Consider the following 16,362-nt stretch of genomic DNA (forward strand, 5'->3'; position numbering starts at 1 on the left):
AGTACAATTATTCCTGGCAATGCAAACAAGCGCAAGCGCGCAGACACAACTGCTGAATTACTTGAACAAGGTACACTTTCAACCAAAGCGCGCGCACATATATATATATATATATATATATATATATATATAAATATATATATATAGGTAAGTAGGTAACTATTGCAGGCTGTGTTTAATTTGCTGCGATCCAGCATGCAGCGCCGCCGCCTCAGGAGAACCCTTGCAGTGTCGCTTGAGGCTGATATCCCCGCACACCAGCTCGAACGCGTTCGCGCTGAATAAGAAGCGGAGGCTAACCCTGGCTTCCTTCATCAACTCGCAGACGCACCTCTCCCCGGACGCCACGGCGCCCCGCACGGTCCCGCAGCAATCTTGGCGGGCCTTCTCGAGCAGGTCGTCGCCGACGGGCGTCGAGTCCAGGAGAAGCTTGATGCAGCAGCTCAGTAACCCCAGCTTAGGAACTTTGGACGGGTCGCCGCCGCCGGATCAGCTGCCGCGGCGGTGCTGCCGGGGACGACGACGAAGGCCGGCGCCGCCAGGACCGGGAGGAGGACAACGGCCAGCGCCAGGACGGCGAGGCTGCTAGTTAGCGATGCCGCCATGTTCGATCTCGCTTTGAAGTTTGAACTGGGGGGACGAGTGCAGTGGGTGGGTGATCCAGCAGCTCGCTAAACTCCTGCCCGTCGAATTTACACACACACACACACAGAGAGAGATCAGTCCTTCACTAAAATATGGTATACCTATAGCTTGATTATATTTTTGCGCTTGTTCAGTTCAATTCAATATGCGCACACCTTTGATCGATTCGGAATCGGATTCGGATCCTCCAGCATCCCGTCGCCTGTGCTGTGCTTGCCTGGCACCCGCTGACCCAAGGGACGATCGTGGATTGCATGTCGCCTGCGAAATAGCAAGAGAGCCAGGCCGGCTTGCGCTGACATCCAAGCTGTCATCGCCCTCCAGATAATCTGGCAGTTCAGGTATTGTAAACTCGACGGTGATGGGTGTGATGATCCGGACAATCTTCAGTAATCCGGTATAATCAGCCGAACCATCTCCTGACGCGGAGTTTTGATGATTAGATAATGGAGCCCGGTGATTAGCGTGGAGCTGTTGCTGCGATGTGGTACGCCACCTCGCTCTACGAAACACCTCCACTATTATTGGCAATCATGTCCATAACCATTATTTTGACATCTTCACCTAACTCCAGCTCAACCACTGTAGTGTAAGTGTAGATAAGTGTGAGCCGATGGAGTTATAATTTGTGGCTCCACCGGCTCCTTGGGGTCCTGTGAGGGATAGGAAGAGGAGATAGAAAGTTGGCTTCAAGATATTTCACGGGTGAAACCGGTTTACATGCACTCCGTTTGGTACGACTTCGTGTACTGGAGCCGCTGATGGATGGAGCTGTTGTCGGAGCTCCACTACAGGGGCCTAGAAAACGTAATGAAGACTAATGTATCTTGTCGGTGTACCAACTGGTGATGGCAACTAAAGAGTATGAATTTCCTTACGGTGAAGATTCGATAAGGATGTACAACTGGCTGAAAGGACGGCAGGGTGGAAATTTTCTTACGGTGGAGGTAGAGACGAGAAGGCGACGTCGTGGTCGACAGGACGGACGCGATACGGATGCTGGAAATCAAGGATTTCTAATCTGACCCTGACATGTTTTGGATTTGGTTTAAATTCGCCTTGCATTTAATTCCATTCCCAGTCCGTATATGTGTATGTCTATGCACGTTTTGGAGCTGGAACCGGGCCACCTAGGCCCAGACCACGTAATCCAACAGCCCACTAAAGAACGTAACTAAGCCCACCAAGCCCACGCACAGCATTGCTCCACTTTTCTGCGACGGCCCAGCCGACTCGGCCTCACCAAACCAACCCATGAGCTCTCCACCGGCTCTCCTCTCTTCGCCAGCGGCGCAGCAGCTGCCGCCGTGGCGCCCTCACCGCCGCCGTCTCGTCCCCCGACCAGCCTGCGCTTGGAGGTCATCCCTCATCCTAGCGCATCGCTCCGGGGCGCCCTACCGTCCGCAGCCGCAGCCGCGCCTCGTGCCTGCGCAGTCGCATCCTCCTCCCCCGCTCCCCGCCGCTGGCGCCGTCCGGAGGGACGCGGAGACGGGGCTCGCCCTGCTTCTCGTCGTTCTCGCTGCGGTATTATGCCTCTCCTCGTGCCTGCTGCCTTTGGATTTTCCTTCGTCTTGTTGGTGCTGGGGAGCGATTGGTCAGCAGTAAGCATGTTGTTTCTTGTTTGATGCGAGGTCTTGGTTCTTGGATTGTTGGTGAAACATTCTCTACTTGTATTAGTAAAGTATCTAGACTGGCGATATCAAAGAGCAGGACAGGTAAACTGCTACCCGTTCGTCACTGCTATATGCACGTCAAGAGTCAAAATTTATCTTTCGCCAGGATACGAAGAAATGTGTGCAAAATCTTGGAAGTAGATTTAGGGACCCTTCGGAACGAAGGAATTGCGCACCATTTATAGGAATCTATTCAATTCTTGCAGCAAATTTTAATACTGTAGTTGTAGAGAACTATAGTATCAAGAAGCTGTAGTTTTATAAGCCAAGGACGTGCAAAACTGTGGTTTAGAAAAAGAGGTCCCGAGTTGAGTTTTTAAAACTCCCAAAATGCTATGTTTTAAAACCACAAATTTGTTGCATCCAAACACCAATGAGATTTTGAAAACCAAAGTATTTTGTAATACCATAGTATTTATCCAATACTCCAAAAATATTTTGTATCCAAACAGAGTTTTGGGTGCTCTGTTCTTGTCACAAATGGTCATTAGCAACCATAAAAGCAAGAGAAATCATCATTAAAGTGATAATAGAATGGTAAAATGCATGTTAGTGCTTGGTCAAAATCAATTGCCGCAGCTGCATGGACAGAACTTGAATCTGATTGTAGACATTGTAGTTCCATAGAAATTATCTAGATGATCCTAATTCTTGCACACTCAGCAATTTACTTTGTTGATCCTAATTTCAGGTGATGAGCTGCTTTCTGTCATTGACGATCTTATCGTTTACAGCATGCAGAGTGAGTGAATCATCTAGATAATGATGACTATTTTTTATATAAACAACAATGAACACTTATGTGAAACAGATTGTTTTTTCTCTTTACAGGCTCTGCATAAATTGGAAACAGCAGCAAATAAGTTAGCAAAAGTAGTGGCAGAAGAGGCACCTGGAACTCTGTCTTCACTAAAGCTATCCTTCTTGGAGATAAATGATTTAACTAGCCAACTAAAGAACCTTAGGTAATACATGTCACAAGCTCTCCAAAATTTAGCTGCAGAATGGTGTTTACATTGTTTCTCCTTCTGCCAATGCAGGAAGAGGCTCACAATAAGTAGATTTTGGAGCTACCGGACTGGATAGCCAAAATATGGGAATACATGAATAATTCTTCAAGTGAGATGTCAGTCCTGAGCTTATTATTCATCCTAAAATTCCTGATCAAATGATACATGCTTCTGACAGTAGCATAAACATGAACAATTGAACATCATAAGCCTGTTGGATGTTCCTTCAAAAAAAAAAACTGTTGGCTGTTGCAGTACCCAGTACCTTCTGTTTGGCAAATATGCTACGATACAAGTAACAAATTGTACTCTGAACCCGAAACTTTCCACAAAGGGCAGACTTTGTTGATTAGGAGATGTTCATGTTCTCTTTCATGCTTATATGTGACTATGTAACCATCATGTCTTTACAACTTTGATGAGAATTTCTTGAGGCCTTCTTCATAGTTCTTCATCACTTGTGGCGTCGATAGGTTGGCTAATAAGGTAACCCTTGCTGTTGAGACCAGATCTTTGCGCTCCGATGTGGAAGGATCTATTCGCCATATCTGAACTTCCCAAACCTTCAAGAACGCAGAAAGTTTCAGTAAAAGTTTGAGATTTGCTAAGCCAGAAGTTGCACAAATAACAGATATCCATACTTGAAAAGTAAAAAAAAAATAGTTGTATAACAAATGGCAAGCTATGCACACATTGGTTGTTGGTATTAATGCACTCATAAAACATGGTGAGAAAGCTAAAATCTATACACGTGGTTCCATAAAAAAGCGAGGAGCATCAGATACACTGATATGCATGTTGTCTCTGCTAATTATGATTTATGGCAATTTCTGCTAATTATGCTGAATGAACTGTGAAATTGAGGGGATGGGCTTCTAGGAGCCCCACACGGCACCTTCCCTCCTTGGACGATGCTGCACGTCAGAGATGACGGTGGCCGTGCAGAAAAAGGGTCCAACTTGTGCAGCGGAGGTCAACATTTCCAACACTCCAGAACAAGACTGACCCGGAAAAAGCCTGGTCCCCGTAGGCCACTAGTCGCCAAGCAAATGTGAAGCCCGGTAACCGAAGCTCCATCTGCACGCTCAAAATGTTGCCTCTCGAGCGATTTGATTTTTTTTTTCCGCTAAACTACGGCCGATCGATCTTCCCAGAAAGATGTATGTAATTGTTTGAGGCGCAGAAACTTTTACAAGAATTTTGAGCGTAACCTGAATCTGTGCCTGAAAAATTCTAGCAAGAGATGGTACCTGGATTTTGCGGCCGAGCTGGATGGGTGTGGCCGTGGCCTGGACGACGTCGCCGAGTCGCGCGGGGCCGACGTGGTTGATGGAGAGCTGCACGCCGGCCAGCCTCCGGTAGCCCGAGGCGACGTAGCAGCCGATGCTCGCCGTGACCTCCGCCATGAGCGCCGACACGCCGCCGTTGAGCCGGTCGAAGGGCTACGCGCGCATCGCACCCGGCCGGCTCAACTCATCACGTTCGGAAAAAAAAAGGGGAATATCTAATCGTCGCCCGCGGGCGGGCGTGCGTACCTGGCAGCAGGTCTCGGTGACGGGGAGGCGGCCGGCGACCTCCCCCGCGGTGACCCGGGTGAACTCGAAGCCCAGCGCCTGCAGCCCCCGGTCCACCACGAACGTCTTGGCGGCCTCGCCCTCTGCCGGCGGCGAAGGAGGACCGGTCGCGCCGCCTCCCATCGCTCTCGGCGCCAGAGCCCCCCCTTGGTCCGAGTGCGAACTACGGGAGGGAAGGAATGATGGTGGCGTGGCAGAGACGGGCCCGGGACGTTGGGTCGGTCGGGTGGAGTCGATAAATTAAAGACCCAGCCCAACCAACGGAGACGTTGTCGGGCGTAGCGTAGTCCCGTCAACGGGCTTTTGATGCTATATAATAGGCCCAGGGCACCGAACCCCCGTATGGGCCGATCCTGGAACGCGATAGTGCAGTGTTTTGGCCCAGCTGAAATTTAGGCCTTCCGCAAAAACAAAACAGAAGTTTGGGCCTAACTGTTTCACCAATCGCCCTCTCTTCATTTTATTTTATTCACCAAAAATACAAGAGGCCCAGACTACACAGGAGTATAGCCTATCTGTTACCCTAAGCTCCCCGTAGAAGGATGGAGGATGCTGTGAGCGAGACATTTAGTTTGCACGATGCCCTCTAGTCTCTAGAGCTTGGCGTACTTCTTGATGGTGGCCTCATGGCTCGTCATCTCCTCAGGTCTCAACGGGCTGCTGGCTACTAACATGGTAACTCTTGCTGTCGACACCAGGTCCATGCGTTCTCCCGTGGAAGGATCTGCCCGCCATATCTGGACCTCCCAGACCTGCCAGGACGGACGACGAAACGTTTCAGCTGTCACCAGTCAGCGGTTGTGCCTGCCGCTCGCTCGCAGATAATTATAGCAAGCACGCCAAACAATGAAAATAAGTATACTCTACTTACTTGAAGGGAGAAATTAAATTGTCAGCAATACACCCTGTCTACTTTTTTTTAAAAAAAAACTGTCGATGTATATATATGCTCAAGATACTCCATGGCTGCATTATGCTAACTAGCCTATCAACCCGCACGTGCTAATTAGAATTAATATAAAAATAAAGGTTATAGATAATAATTATAATTATCTATCACATGCCCTCTTTCATCTATTAAATATTCTAACGCATACTCTAAAATATATAACTATCATTATCTAGTTGCAATAGATTTCACTTTGCATCACACCTCCATGTGTGCTTGATATATATTTAATTGAATTATTTATTTGTGAATTGGTATTTTTATCTCTTCCATCATGCATGAATTTACGGTGATACATATCGTGGGTAGTATTTTTATATAAATAACAACATAAATAATATATTAATAATAATAGAAATAATAATTCAGAATTTTATATTGGTGCAATTTAACATTTTGTTATAATTATATAATTTAGATTCAGATTTAGGGCTTACTTTAACTTTTAATAATGACATAATTGGATAATTTATATGCAAATTTAGGGGATTATTTGCATTATTTTTTATAATCGCGGATGCGGGTAATTTACATGAAGATTAGAGAGTTATTTTTAGATTTTTTTTATAATGGCAGATGCGGGTAGTTTAGATATATGTTTAGGGGGTTACTTTAGTTTATTTTCATAATGGAAGAGGTGGATAATTTATTAGAAAAAATAGCAGATCCAATAACTATTATGATTAGAGTTATCGAATTGTGGCCGAATGTTTCTGATTTTTTGAGAATTTCTAGAATTTCTGTATTTTTAGATTGTCCACCTAAAATTCTAGGTGGCTTTACGTGGAGGCGTCAGAGAACCATACTATGAAGCTAGATATACAGGGCCGGGTCAACCTTGAGCAGCTGAAGCTGAATAAGTGATATATTTAACTCCCAACGGTCAAAAGCGAGGTGATCGCCCACGTTACGTTCAGTTCAGGTGTGCGCCGCTGACCCGGAACTCCCGGCCGCCGTCGTTTCTAAAAGTAGTCGGCTAACTCATTCGATTGTTAATTTGGTGAAGCAGCCATGTCGATCGATCGCAGCAAAGCAGGCTATACTATACGCGCATGCAAGCAACAGTTTCACGGAAATCTTAAATGCATTGCTTCAAATTTATACAACATACAGGCGAGCAAATTGAATCTCTATATGGAGCATTGGAGTTTCAATTTGTATGAACAGGACAGGGGGGGACCGAGATCGACCTGGATGCTGCGGCCGGGCTGGACGGGGCTGGCCTGCGCCTGGACGAGGTCGCCGAGGCGGGCGGGGCGGAGGTGGTTGACGGACAGCTGCACGCCGGCCACCCTCCGGCCCCCGGACGCCATGTACGCGCCCACGCTCGCCAGGGACTCCGCCACCAGCGCCGACACGCCGCCGTTCAGCACCCCGAACGGCTGGCAGCACGTGCCGGTGACGGGGAGCCGCCCGGCGACCTCGCGCGCGCTGATGCCGGTGAACTCGAAGCCCAGCGCGTGGAGGGCCTTGTCCGCCACGGCGCCCTCCTCGTCCTCGCCCGCTGGGGTCGGCGGAGGCTTGCTGGCACGGTCGCCGCCGGCCATCGTCGTCGCTGCCAACGCGCCCGCCGCCCCTGCAAACTGGAAAGGGTGTGTCTTTGAACCTGCTCAAACTCGAGCATAAGTGCGGCGAGGGCCGAGGGGATGGGTAATAAAGCTCCAACTAGAGCTGAAATGTCAGTGGGCTTGGGCTGTACGTGCGCATCGTATCTGGGCATGCACTGGGCTGGGCTTCGATGGAGTCGACCACGACGGGCGCCAAAGAGAACAATGGGCCTAACTGCTAGCGACGCCACTGTGGTCCATCATCCTGCACACAGCACACTGAACGCTTCCTTTTTTTGCTCCCTCCTTGCTCTTGCTTTATTCCGTTTTCTCAATTGCAAAGGACAATAATGCATGTACTTAAATCACGAAAGGGGTTGGCTGCTAAGTGAAACTGACTCCCTCTGTGCCAGGGTAATGAGAGCAAGGTACTACCCTGATGGTAAACTCTTGAGTGCAAATCTGAAAAGTGGGAGCTCTTATACTTGGCAAAGTGTCCTAGCAGGATTAGAATGTTTCAAACGTGGCTGCATATGGCGTGTGGGGGATGGAACTCAGATAAACATATGGGATTCCATCAAGCCACAATCTGAAGATTCAAACACCTCGAGGTAACATTATAGTAAGGACAGTCAATGAACTGATAAATCCAGTGGATGGAAGCTGGGATGAGGACCTGATAAAATCTTTGTTTTGGCCGGTAGAAGTACATTTTCTATCCTTCAAATTCCTATCTCATCAGGAAGAGAGGATTTTGTTGCATGGCACCACAACCGGAATAGTTTGTTCTCAGTCAGGTCTGCTTATCACTCTCAATGGGAATATAAATTTGAAAGAAGAAGAACAGGAGAAGGAAGGCATGCAAGTGGAGTGCGAGATAACCCGGTGTGGGACAGACTATGGAAGTTGACATTCCAGGCATGGGCGGAGGGCCCAATGTGGCCTGGTATTGCTTGGGCAATACCTTGGCCTGGCCCAAGAAAGGATATTATACCCATGTCTTCAACTGGCCCAACCCAGAAAATAGATAACCCTAAACCCATCACGCTCCCTGTCCCTCGCTCTGCTGGCGGCTCCCTGTCCCGTTCGTCCGCCGCCCTCCACCGCCCCGTTCGTCCGCCGCCGGCCGCCCTCCACCGCCCCGAGCCGCGCCGCCCTCCATCGCCCCAGGCCGCGCCGCCCTCGACGGCCGCCCGCGCGGCCTCCACCGCCCCGCCCCGGGCCGCGCCGCCATCGACGGCCGCCCGCACGGCCTCCACCGCCCCGGCCCCCGGGCAGCGCCGCGCCGGCCGCCCGCGCGGCCCGCGCCGCGCGCAGCTCCTCCTCGAAGCCGGCGACCTTGGTGAGCACGGAGGTCTCCGCGTCGAGCTCGGCCGCGCCGTTGGCGAGCGCGCGCTCCACAAGCCCGCTCCGTAGCCTGCATCGGAAGTATGGATAAGAATGCAAGGAAAAAGATTGCCCAAAAGGGTATATTTTTGATATGATGCTAAATTTCTGATTGTATTAATTGTTTACATTGTTGATGATTGATGTTTGATAATTGACAGATTTGAAGAGCTATTTTAGTCAAGGCTGCAGTGGACCTAGCACTCGTGCTAGTGGAGTTGCAGATCATCATGAAGCTCAATTACAAGGGGAAGAAGAGGTTGCACATGTTCTGATTCAAGAGGTTAATGGTGAAGGAAATGCACATGTTCAAGTTCAAGCACGTCAAGATGACAATAGTGAAGAAGTTAATGGTCAAGAATTTGAAGGTATAACTGAGTTCAACCCGGATCACATCATTTCTGATCCAGTACTTCATATTCCAATTGATCGCTTTGCTCCTAATATTAGAGATGAAGTTAGAAGGGCACTCATAGCTAAAGGTCTGACTCAACCAATTGGTCACAAATTTCCTCAATCACATGATAAAAGGAGATTTCAAAAGCATTGGTTTAGGCAACATAGTTGGTTGGAATATAGTGTGGAGAAGAACAAGGCTTATTGCTTCTATTGTTACCTTCTTAAACATGATAGAATGGATGATAAGTTTTGTCATGATGCGTTTACAAAAGTTGGACTAATGATAAGGTATTTTCTATTTTTGTTGTACATGTTTCGACTTTCGTGATATCATTTGCTATATATTGCAGTGTCAAATTTCCACCGTAGCACTCAACCATAAGTTGAGCCATACCTTGATTTTGCCGCGTCCTCCGCCACTGATTCCAGGGAAGATCAAAATATTTGGTTGGCGCGTTTTGCATGGGATGATCCCTTGCCATGGTGTTCTAGCAAACAAACACATTGGAAATCTGGGAAGTTGTCCTCTCTGTCCATCGAGATGTGAGGATATCAAGCACATGATGTTTACATGCGACAGAGCTCGAGAGGTATGGAGATGCCTAGGAGTGTGGAACAAAATTGAAGAAGTTCTAAACATTGACCGCTCAGGTTCAATTATGATGGAGGAGATTATTCGACTAGGAGGGAAAATTCCTTCTCTGAACAATATGGGATTTGTGGAGCTAGTGCTAACAGCAGGATGGTATAACTGGTGGGAGAGAAGAAAATTTGTGCATGGAGAAAGCATTCAAACACCATCCAGATCAGCAATGTTGATTGCAGCATTGACTATCAATTATATGAGGTCTACGGGAAAACAACCAATATAAGCTATGGCTGGAAGAAACCCCCGGAAGGAAAACTAATGGTGAATGTGGATGCAGCTTTTGACACTGATACGGGAAGTGGGAGTACTAGAGTTATTATCAGAGATGAGAGAGGACAATCTGTTGCAGCTGGTCAGCGATTCTTCCCACATGTAATTGATGCACCAATGGTGGAGGCATATGCACCTAAAGAAGGATTGATGTTGGCGCAACATATAGGATGCAATCAGTTCATTATTCAGACTGACTGCATACTGGTTGTAGAGACGATGAATGATGTGGGTTTCTTGGCAACACCGGCGACGACGATTTATGATGTTTGCATTATCTTGTGGAGCGGATTCAGCAGTATATCCATTGAACATTGTAATAGGGAGGCTAATCGGGTAGCTCATGAGCTTGCTAGGAAAGCTTTTTCTTCAAAATCTTCTTGCATTTGGGTTGATGAACCCCCTAGTTTTATTTTGATTTTGAATGCTTTATTGAACGATGTAATTATTTTATCAGATCAATAAAGCTCGCCGAATGGCTTTCCCAAAAAAAATCACGAAAGGGGTTTTCTTTGTCTTAGTTGAAGCAATGTGAAGAATCGACGAACAAAGATAGATGCCAGAAGTCATCTTTGGAGGCTAGAAAGCCGCGAGGCAGCTGCCTAACCATGGATAATGTACACTATCTAGCTTGTGTAGAGGTGTGTTAGATTCAGCTGTGGCTTTTAAAAAAATAGCTGCGGGCTGTAGAAAATGTAGGATCACTGGACCAGTAAAGAGGCCTAGAGGGGGGGTGAATAGGCTTGCAAGAACTCAACTCCAAATTCTCGTCAGAGAGTGCGGCACTGCCGCGTCTGAGTGCAGCACTGCCGCGCTCAACAGAAAACAAATTACAGAATTTAAAATCTGACGAACCAAAAAGTAGATCAAGTTAATTTCTAGGTTTCCTGCAGGTGTTAGCAACACAGATATGGAACTAGAATAGAGAAAACCACAGTAGAGAAGTAGATCGGCCTCAAACCTAGAACGAGAAAGTAACTTAGCAATAATGTAAATCAGCACGCGAGATAAAGATTTATCCCGTGGTTCGGCGTCGCCACAAAGGCTGGCCTAAGTCCACGTTGTTGAGGCAGCCACAAAAGGCTTGAGCTTCACCACAAAGGTTGGCTCTTCCTCATTCTCAAGTCAAGAGAGTGAACTCTTGGGATGAGCGGTGATATCACTAGCTGCAAGAGAAGGTTACAGACCTTCCAAGGCTGCCACACGAAGAGGCAAGCTCAAGGGCAACGCCTAGCCGGCTAGGAGCAAGCTCCAAGAGTAACAAACCCTAGAACTGCCGGCCAAACGTGAACCAAATGGTCTTTTGAGTGGGGGAATCAGTAGATCCACTTTCCAATCGAAGTTTGCTGCCTTTTCTCTCAAGATTTGGTGGTTAGATGTGAAGATCCACTTGAGAGGTGAGTTGGGAGCAATGGAGGAGAGAGAGAAGAGCTCCGGTTCTTTCTTCCACGAATATGAACGTTGGAGAGCTGGCTTGCGTGGTCTGTTACCATTGGGGAATTTATACCCCTCTGGTCCCAACGGTACATTAAGTGCAGCACTGCCGCACCAAGGTGCTGCACTGCCGCACCCATCAAAACAACTCTGCTGGATGTGAAATTTTGCTGGCTGTTTTGGTTGAGTATGAGGATGTGGTTTTCAGAATTTGAGCATTTGGTTCATGATGTCGGTCAATACCCGCCGGCGGGCAGCGACAGGCAACACGAGGAGCCGGGAGGCTTCCGGGACGGCTGGTGGGCCCCGGTCCCTCGGTCAACGGCCCAGTGATCCGGCGCGCGCCCTGGATGAGAGTCGCTAGGCGTGCCACCTGATCCCGCACCCGATCAGGAAGGTGTGATGTGTCAAACTCCTGCGTACACAGACGTATACAAAGATTAGTCCGAGCCGTGATCGGCTCATTACCTCCTCCCCGGCATCGGCTATGGAAAGCCGATTGCATCAATGCCGGATCGGATCTTCGGGACATGCAACGCATGAACACATATATATATATATTTAACAAGAATTGCCTCATAAATATCAATCTAATCCAATCCACGACAGCTGGGCCCTCATTGCACAATCGGAACATCCTACACGTGGTTGAGCCTAACAAATACACGAAGGCATCGGAATAACAATCTAAACAGAGATCAAAGAAGCAACTGAAAAGTCGATTCCTGAAACAACCTCTATTCAAGCGATAAGCCGATACAAAGCATACCATCGGATCATTCAACTCGTTTGCAAGGCCTAATCATGCATATATTGAACCAAGCCTCTAAATAAACAGAAACTAGCCATGACAGATCGGATCTATTGATAAATACAAAACAAGATATAACCACCATATCCGTAAGCGAACACGATGGTCAAGCACACGGGAGCAATATGCATAGCATGATTAAGGTGCAAAAAGAATAAGATTACTCCATGCGCGCTAAGATAAATAACGCTACTCGCCATCTACAAGGCTTCAGAACGAGCAACGCATAAACGAACGAGCAAGGGTGACGCTACCCCGATCCCGCGAAGCGCGATCGGGGTCGCATGGCACTTACCCGATGAGAAACCCTAGAACAGGGGAGGCGATACGCCGAGAGTTGATGATGAACGATTCTGTCTTTCTTATTTATTCATGGTACATATTTATAGTCCGTAGACTTGTTCTATTTTAACTAACCCTAACCTAACACGACACGAATCTTAACTGCCTTATTCCTAATTTACACGGCCTTACTGGCCTCAATCATCCGCACAAGGCCCGATTCGCAAGCTTGTCATGACTGCCTTCTAAGCCCATCTTGCTCCATGGCCCACTTCTGGCCCGGTTAAATTATGACGATAACAGTTCAACAGTTGGACAGTCGTTCTTGGATCCCTCTTTATAGTACGGCTTTTCTTAAACTCAATATTCAAAATATAAAATAAATTAAGCCTTCATGAGTCAAGATAGCCATCATATCAATTTGGGGGATCCTCCAACCTGTACGTCATCCTCCTTTTTAAATTCCCTACATGTCATCTCGATGAATCTCATTAGTTCCCTAATTAGGTAGTCATCAATGCCAAAACCCACAAAAAGCTTGATTGCACTTACAGTAAAGCTGCCGTGAGGTGTAGGCTGTGAGAAAGCCGAAAGCCGCTTGGTTGGACAGTTGTGGCTTGAGAAAATTGTTAAAGGGACCCATATGTCCTATACAGTCCTCCCCGTTCAACTCTCTCCCTCTCTCACTGAAGAGCGAACCATGCTTGTCACTTCCTTGGCGCGAAGGAGCGGCGGCGGCCGGGGGCTCGCCGGCTTGGGCGCCGCGGCCGGAGCTCGTGGCGGTGGAGCGGGCGTGCAACGCCCGGGGATGAGAGGAGGGTGTGGAGGAGAGGCGCACCGGAGAAGGAAGCCACGACAGAAAAGGGAAAAAGAAGAAGCGTATGTTCCATATCCGATGGCAGGTGGGTAGCTTCTCGAACTTACCAATCTCACAGCCAGCCACAGCACCTCGTTCGCTGCTGTAAAAAATGAATTACACGGAAACTGCTTTCTTGAAAGCACCTCGACCACAACACCTCCGTTTAGTTGGCTTTTGGGCTTTGGCCGGAAGCCACAGCCCCTGAAAAGCCCAACCAAACGGATCCAAAGATTAGAATGAATATGCAGCGAAACATCTCGACTATGGTAGTTATAGTAAGTTGCACCGGATGAGAGCATGCACGAAGATAAGCGAACTGGGTGTTACTCGAGTTGGTAACATACATAGACAGTTTCATAGTTTGACTCTCGTGTTTTTTTAAGTTTAACCTAAGAATCAACAACGTTATTATTTCAGTTGCAAGCGGCGTCGATGACTTTGTCGACTACGAGATGTTTTTCTGATGATTTCACCCATCTCAAGATTTACCGTCGACTCTCTCACAAAAGATGCTTATAGGTAAGCTGTGCGCACTAAGTAAGTATGCACGTACGTGTATTATGAATGCCTGGATTATACTGTATTTTGGAAGAAAAGAAAAGAGCACGATGATGATTAGGTAAAGCTTGTGACCACCACATGTGGCACCGTCTAATGACCAGTCGATCCCATGTGCTACATCACTGTACATGTCGAGCATATCCTTATTATCTTTTTGTCAGAAAAAAGTATGCACGTCGAGCATTTGTCATTGTCCACTGGTATAGAAATGATCTGAAATCGTATTTGATCTTGACATTAGTCTTAGCTGTTGCTAGATCCGGAACTAATAAAGACTTTAGTCCCAGATCTAACAGCTAGGGGACAGTGGAGAGCTTTAATCCAGATTGTTGCCACCAACCGGAACTAACAACCGGAACTAAAGTATAACCCTTTAGTTTAGTTCATGGCTCCAACCCGGACTAAAAGAGTCTTTAGTTCTGGTTGATGGTTCCAACCGGAACTAAAGGGTCCTTCATAAATTAGTTTAAAAGAAAGGCATCCCATTTAAAGACACATGTGCTGTGTCGGTGGGGTGGTAAAGAAGCTATACGCAAGGTAATAGGTTTTATGACGGGTCTAGGGACCCGAGGTCCCAAGCGGACCTGCCTCCCGCTGATATTCAGACTAGCACAAATATAGCACTTGAAACAAACGCCCACTTTCACAGGCCGCGGTTTCGTCCAGGCCGCCTAGGCCCATAATCTCGACCGGCCGGCCGGTCGGGAAAAGGATGGCTCGCGTCCCCGACTTAGGAGACGATCAGGGACCAGATTCGTACCACGGCTTCGATTAAGGTCCCCCTGACTAGGCTCCGCCTTACGCGTTTCGCTATCCTCAATCGGCGAGGCCGAGGACAGCCGGACCCTGCGTCTGGCGGGCCCCGGGAACAAGTGTGGTGGATAAGGATGCACACCGGAGTCAACTTGCCGTACAGACCAACCATTCCCCGAACAGGGATTGCAGTGCTCCTCACTGCCACAGCGGGGAGGCACTTTCACCTGACCGTCCTTCTGAGTGGACGGAACACAACAACGTCATCATGATGCAGCGGGCACGCCTCCATCATAGTGGAATGACGGGGCATAACGTTGAGGACGGAGCGTGACTGCCATACCGCGCTTATCAGTGCCCACCTGCCCCTCCGACTGGCGAAGTACGATGCATAGGGACAGAACAAGACGGCCACTCTGCAACACAAGATCTGGACGGTGGCCTCCCGAGGACTCCGACTGACAGGGTTGTCGACCCCGATCAACGGGGCAAGGAACTCTCTCTCTCTACACTTAGTTCCTGTAAGGAGGACCCTCATGGACTATAAAGGGTCAGCCGCCTAAGAAAGGGGACCAGACCGAAATCCAAGAGATTCATCCTCCACTCGAAAGTTTGTAACTCCCCAACTCTCACGAGCACTTGGGCTCAAACAACATCCGACCGAACCCTGACCGGACGTAGGGCACATTTGCCTGAATCAGTATAAATCTTGAGTCATTGTTTGCTAGGCCACCTCCGATCATGATGCACCATATACACTTCGAGTAGGTTTAGCTGCCGGTCATTTCTGGAACCGACATGTTGGGTTTGAGTCCTAGGTAAGGAGTAAATTTTTTACCTTGCACATACTCTTCAGTCCCGGATGTGGGAACCGGGACTGGTCTTTTATTCCGGATTCGTAGTTCCGGTTCCAGAACCGTAGTTCCGGGCGTGGGAACCAAAACTAATAATCCGAGTCTTTTATCCCCGATTTGCAATCAGTCCCGATTTCATAGCCGGGACTAAAAAGGGCTGGGAACCGGGACAACAAGCCAATTCTGTACTAGTGTGTCGAATGTTAACCCAGCAATCACTGGCGAGAAGTAATCAATATTGCCAGCAAATTAAAGGAGCTTTGTACTCCACCACCAGTTAGGTCAGGAAGTGGGTTCCCCATGATAATGGATACTCTAATCTGGGCATTAGGCGGTTCCAGGAATAATCATATCTATCCATTTTTATGTGCGGTTGCTTGCCTCTATCATTTGGCACACAACAATAGTTAGATTGTCTTCCCACTTCTCTCTCTCCCCATCAAGCTAAGAGAATAATCATAGCAAGTTAGTTGGTCTCCCATATGCGTATGTTCTTGCCAGGTAGGACGACTAAATCACTTGATTACTCGATCGATGCTCATACCCGATCAATCACTAGCTAGCAGATGTCTTTTTTTTAAAAAAAAAACTAGCTAGCAGATAGCTAGCTATTAGCTGCACCTAACTGAAGTACGGCCCGTGCATAAACCGGCCAGTTTGTGGAGTACGCACGGCCAGTGCGCGGACTGCGGAGTACGCCGTACCA

The 16,362-nt window shown here is 48.0% G+C and overlaps 3 protein-coding genes across 3 annotated transcripts; 1 reads left to right on the forward strand and 2 right to left on the reverse strand.

Annotated features, from left to right (window-relative positions):
- Nucleotides 1-1,870: 1,870 nt before the first annotated feature.
- Nucleotides 1,871-3,680, forward strand: LOC112888077. Its single transcript, XM_025954427.1, has 4 exons — nucleotides 1,871-2,169; nucleotides 3,010-3,060; nucleotides 3,150-3,283; nucleotides 3,359-3,680. Exons 1-4 carry the CDS (start codon nucleotides 1,900-1,902, stop codon nucleotides 3,402-3,404), a joined length of 501 nt encoding a protein of 166 aa, XP_025810212.1. The 5' UTR covers nucleotides 1,871-1,899; the 3' UTR covers nucleotides 3,405-3,680.
- LOC112888076 (1,4-dihydroxy-2-naphthoyl-CoA thioesterase 1-like) lies at nucleotides 3,427-5,102 on the reverse strand. Its single transcript, XM_025954426.1, has 3 exons — nucleotides 4,864-5,102; nucleotides 4,579-4,770; nucleotides 3,427-3,891 (listed from the first exon to the last, which is right to left on the reverse strand). Exons 1-3 carry the CDS (start codon nucleotides 5,023-5,025, stop codon nucleotides 3,736-3,738), a joined length of 510 nt encoding a protein of 169 aa, XP_025810211.1. The 5' UTR covers nucleotides 5,026-5,102; the 3' UTR covers nucleotides 3,427-3,735.
- Nucleotides 5,103-5,310: 208 nt separating this feature from the next.
- On the reverse strand, nucleotides 5,311-7,447 carry LOC112887472 (1,4-dihydroxy-2-naphthoyl-CoA thioesterase 1-like). Its single transcript, XM_025953648.1, has 2 exons — nucleotides 7,042-7,447; nucleotides 5,311-5,654 (listed from the first exon to the last, which is right to left on the reverse strand). The coding sequence occupies exons 1-2, from the start codon at nucleotides 7,396-7,398 to the stop codon at nucleotides 5,496-5,498; spliced, it is 516 nt and encodes a 171-aa protein (XP_025809433.1). The 5' UTR covers nucleotides 7,399-7,447; the 3' UTR covers nucleotides 5,311-5,495.
- Between the last annotated feature and the right edge of the window lie 8,915 nt (nucleotides 7,448-16,362).

The sequence above is a fragment of the Panicum hallii genome, chromosome 3 (assembly GCF_002211085.1).
Source record: "Panicum hallii strain FIL2 chromosome 3, PHallii_v3.1, whole genome shotgun sequence".
Taxonomy (NCBI): Eukaryota; Viridiplantae; Streptophyta; class Magnoliopsida; order Poales; family Poaceae; genus Panicum; species Panicum hallii.

What these genes read in the sequence shown, in the direction of transcription:
- LOC112888077 (XM_025954427.1), top strand. Translation starts at nt 1,900, where the DNA reads ATGAGCTCTCCACCGGCTCTCCTCTCTTCGCCAGCGGCGCAGCAGCTG. An exon ending in TATCGTTTACAGCATGCAGA is followed by an intron (nt 3,061 to 3,149) that starts GTGAGTGAATCA and finishes TTCTCTTTACAG; the next exon opens with GCTCTGCATAAATTGGAAAC. An exon ending in AGCCAACTAAAGAACCTTAG is followed by an intron (nt 3,284 to 3,358) that starts GTAATACATGTC and finishes CTGCCAATGCAG; the next exon opens with GAAGAGGCTCACAATAAGTA.
- LOC112888076 (XM_025954426.1), bottom strand. Translation starts at nt 5,025, where the DNA reads ATGGGAGGCGGCGCGACCGGTCCTCCTTCGCCGCCGGCAGAGGGCGAG. An exon ending in TCACCGAGACCTGCTGCCAG is followed by an intron (nt 4,771 to 4,863) that starts GTACGCACGCCC and finishes ATGCGCGCGTAG; the next exon opens with CCCTTCGACCGGCTCAACGG. An exon ending in AGCTCGGCCGCAAAATCCAG is followed by an intron (nt 3,892 to 4,578) that starts GTACCATCTCTT and finishes GCGTTCTTGAAG; the next exon opens with GTTTGGGAAGTTCAGATATG.
- LOC112887472 (XM_025953648.1), bottom strand. Translation starts at nt 7,398, where the DNA reads ATGGCCGGCGGCGACCGTGCCAGCAAGCCTCCGCCGACCCCAGCGGGC. An exon ending in AGCCCGGCCGCAGCATCCAG is followed by an intron (nt 5,655 to 7,041) that starts GTCGATCTCGGT and finishes CCGTCCTGGCAG; the next exon opens with GTCTGGGAGGTCCAGATATG.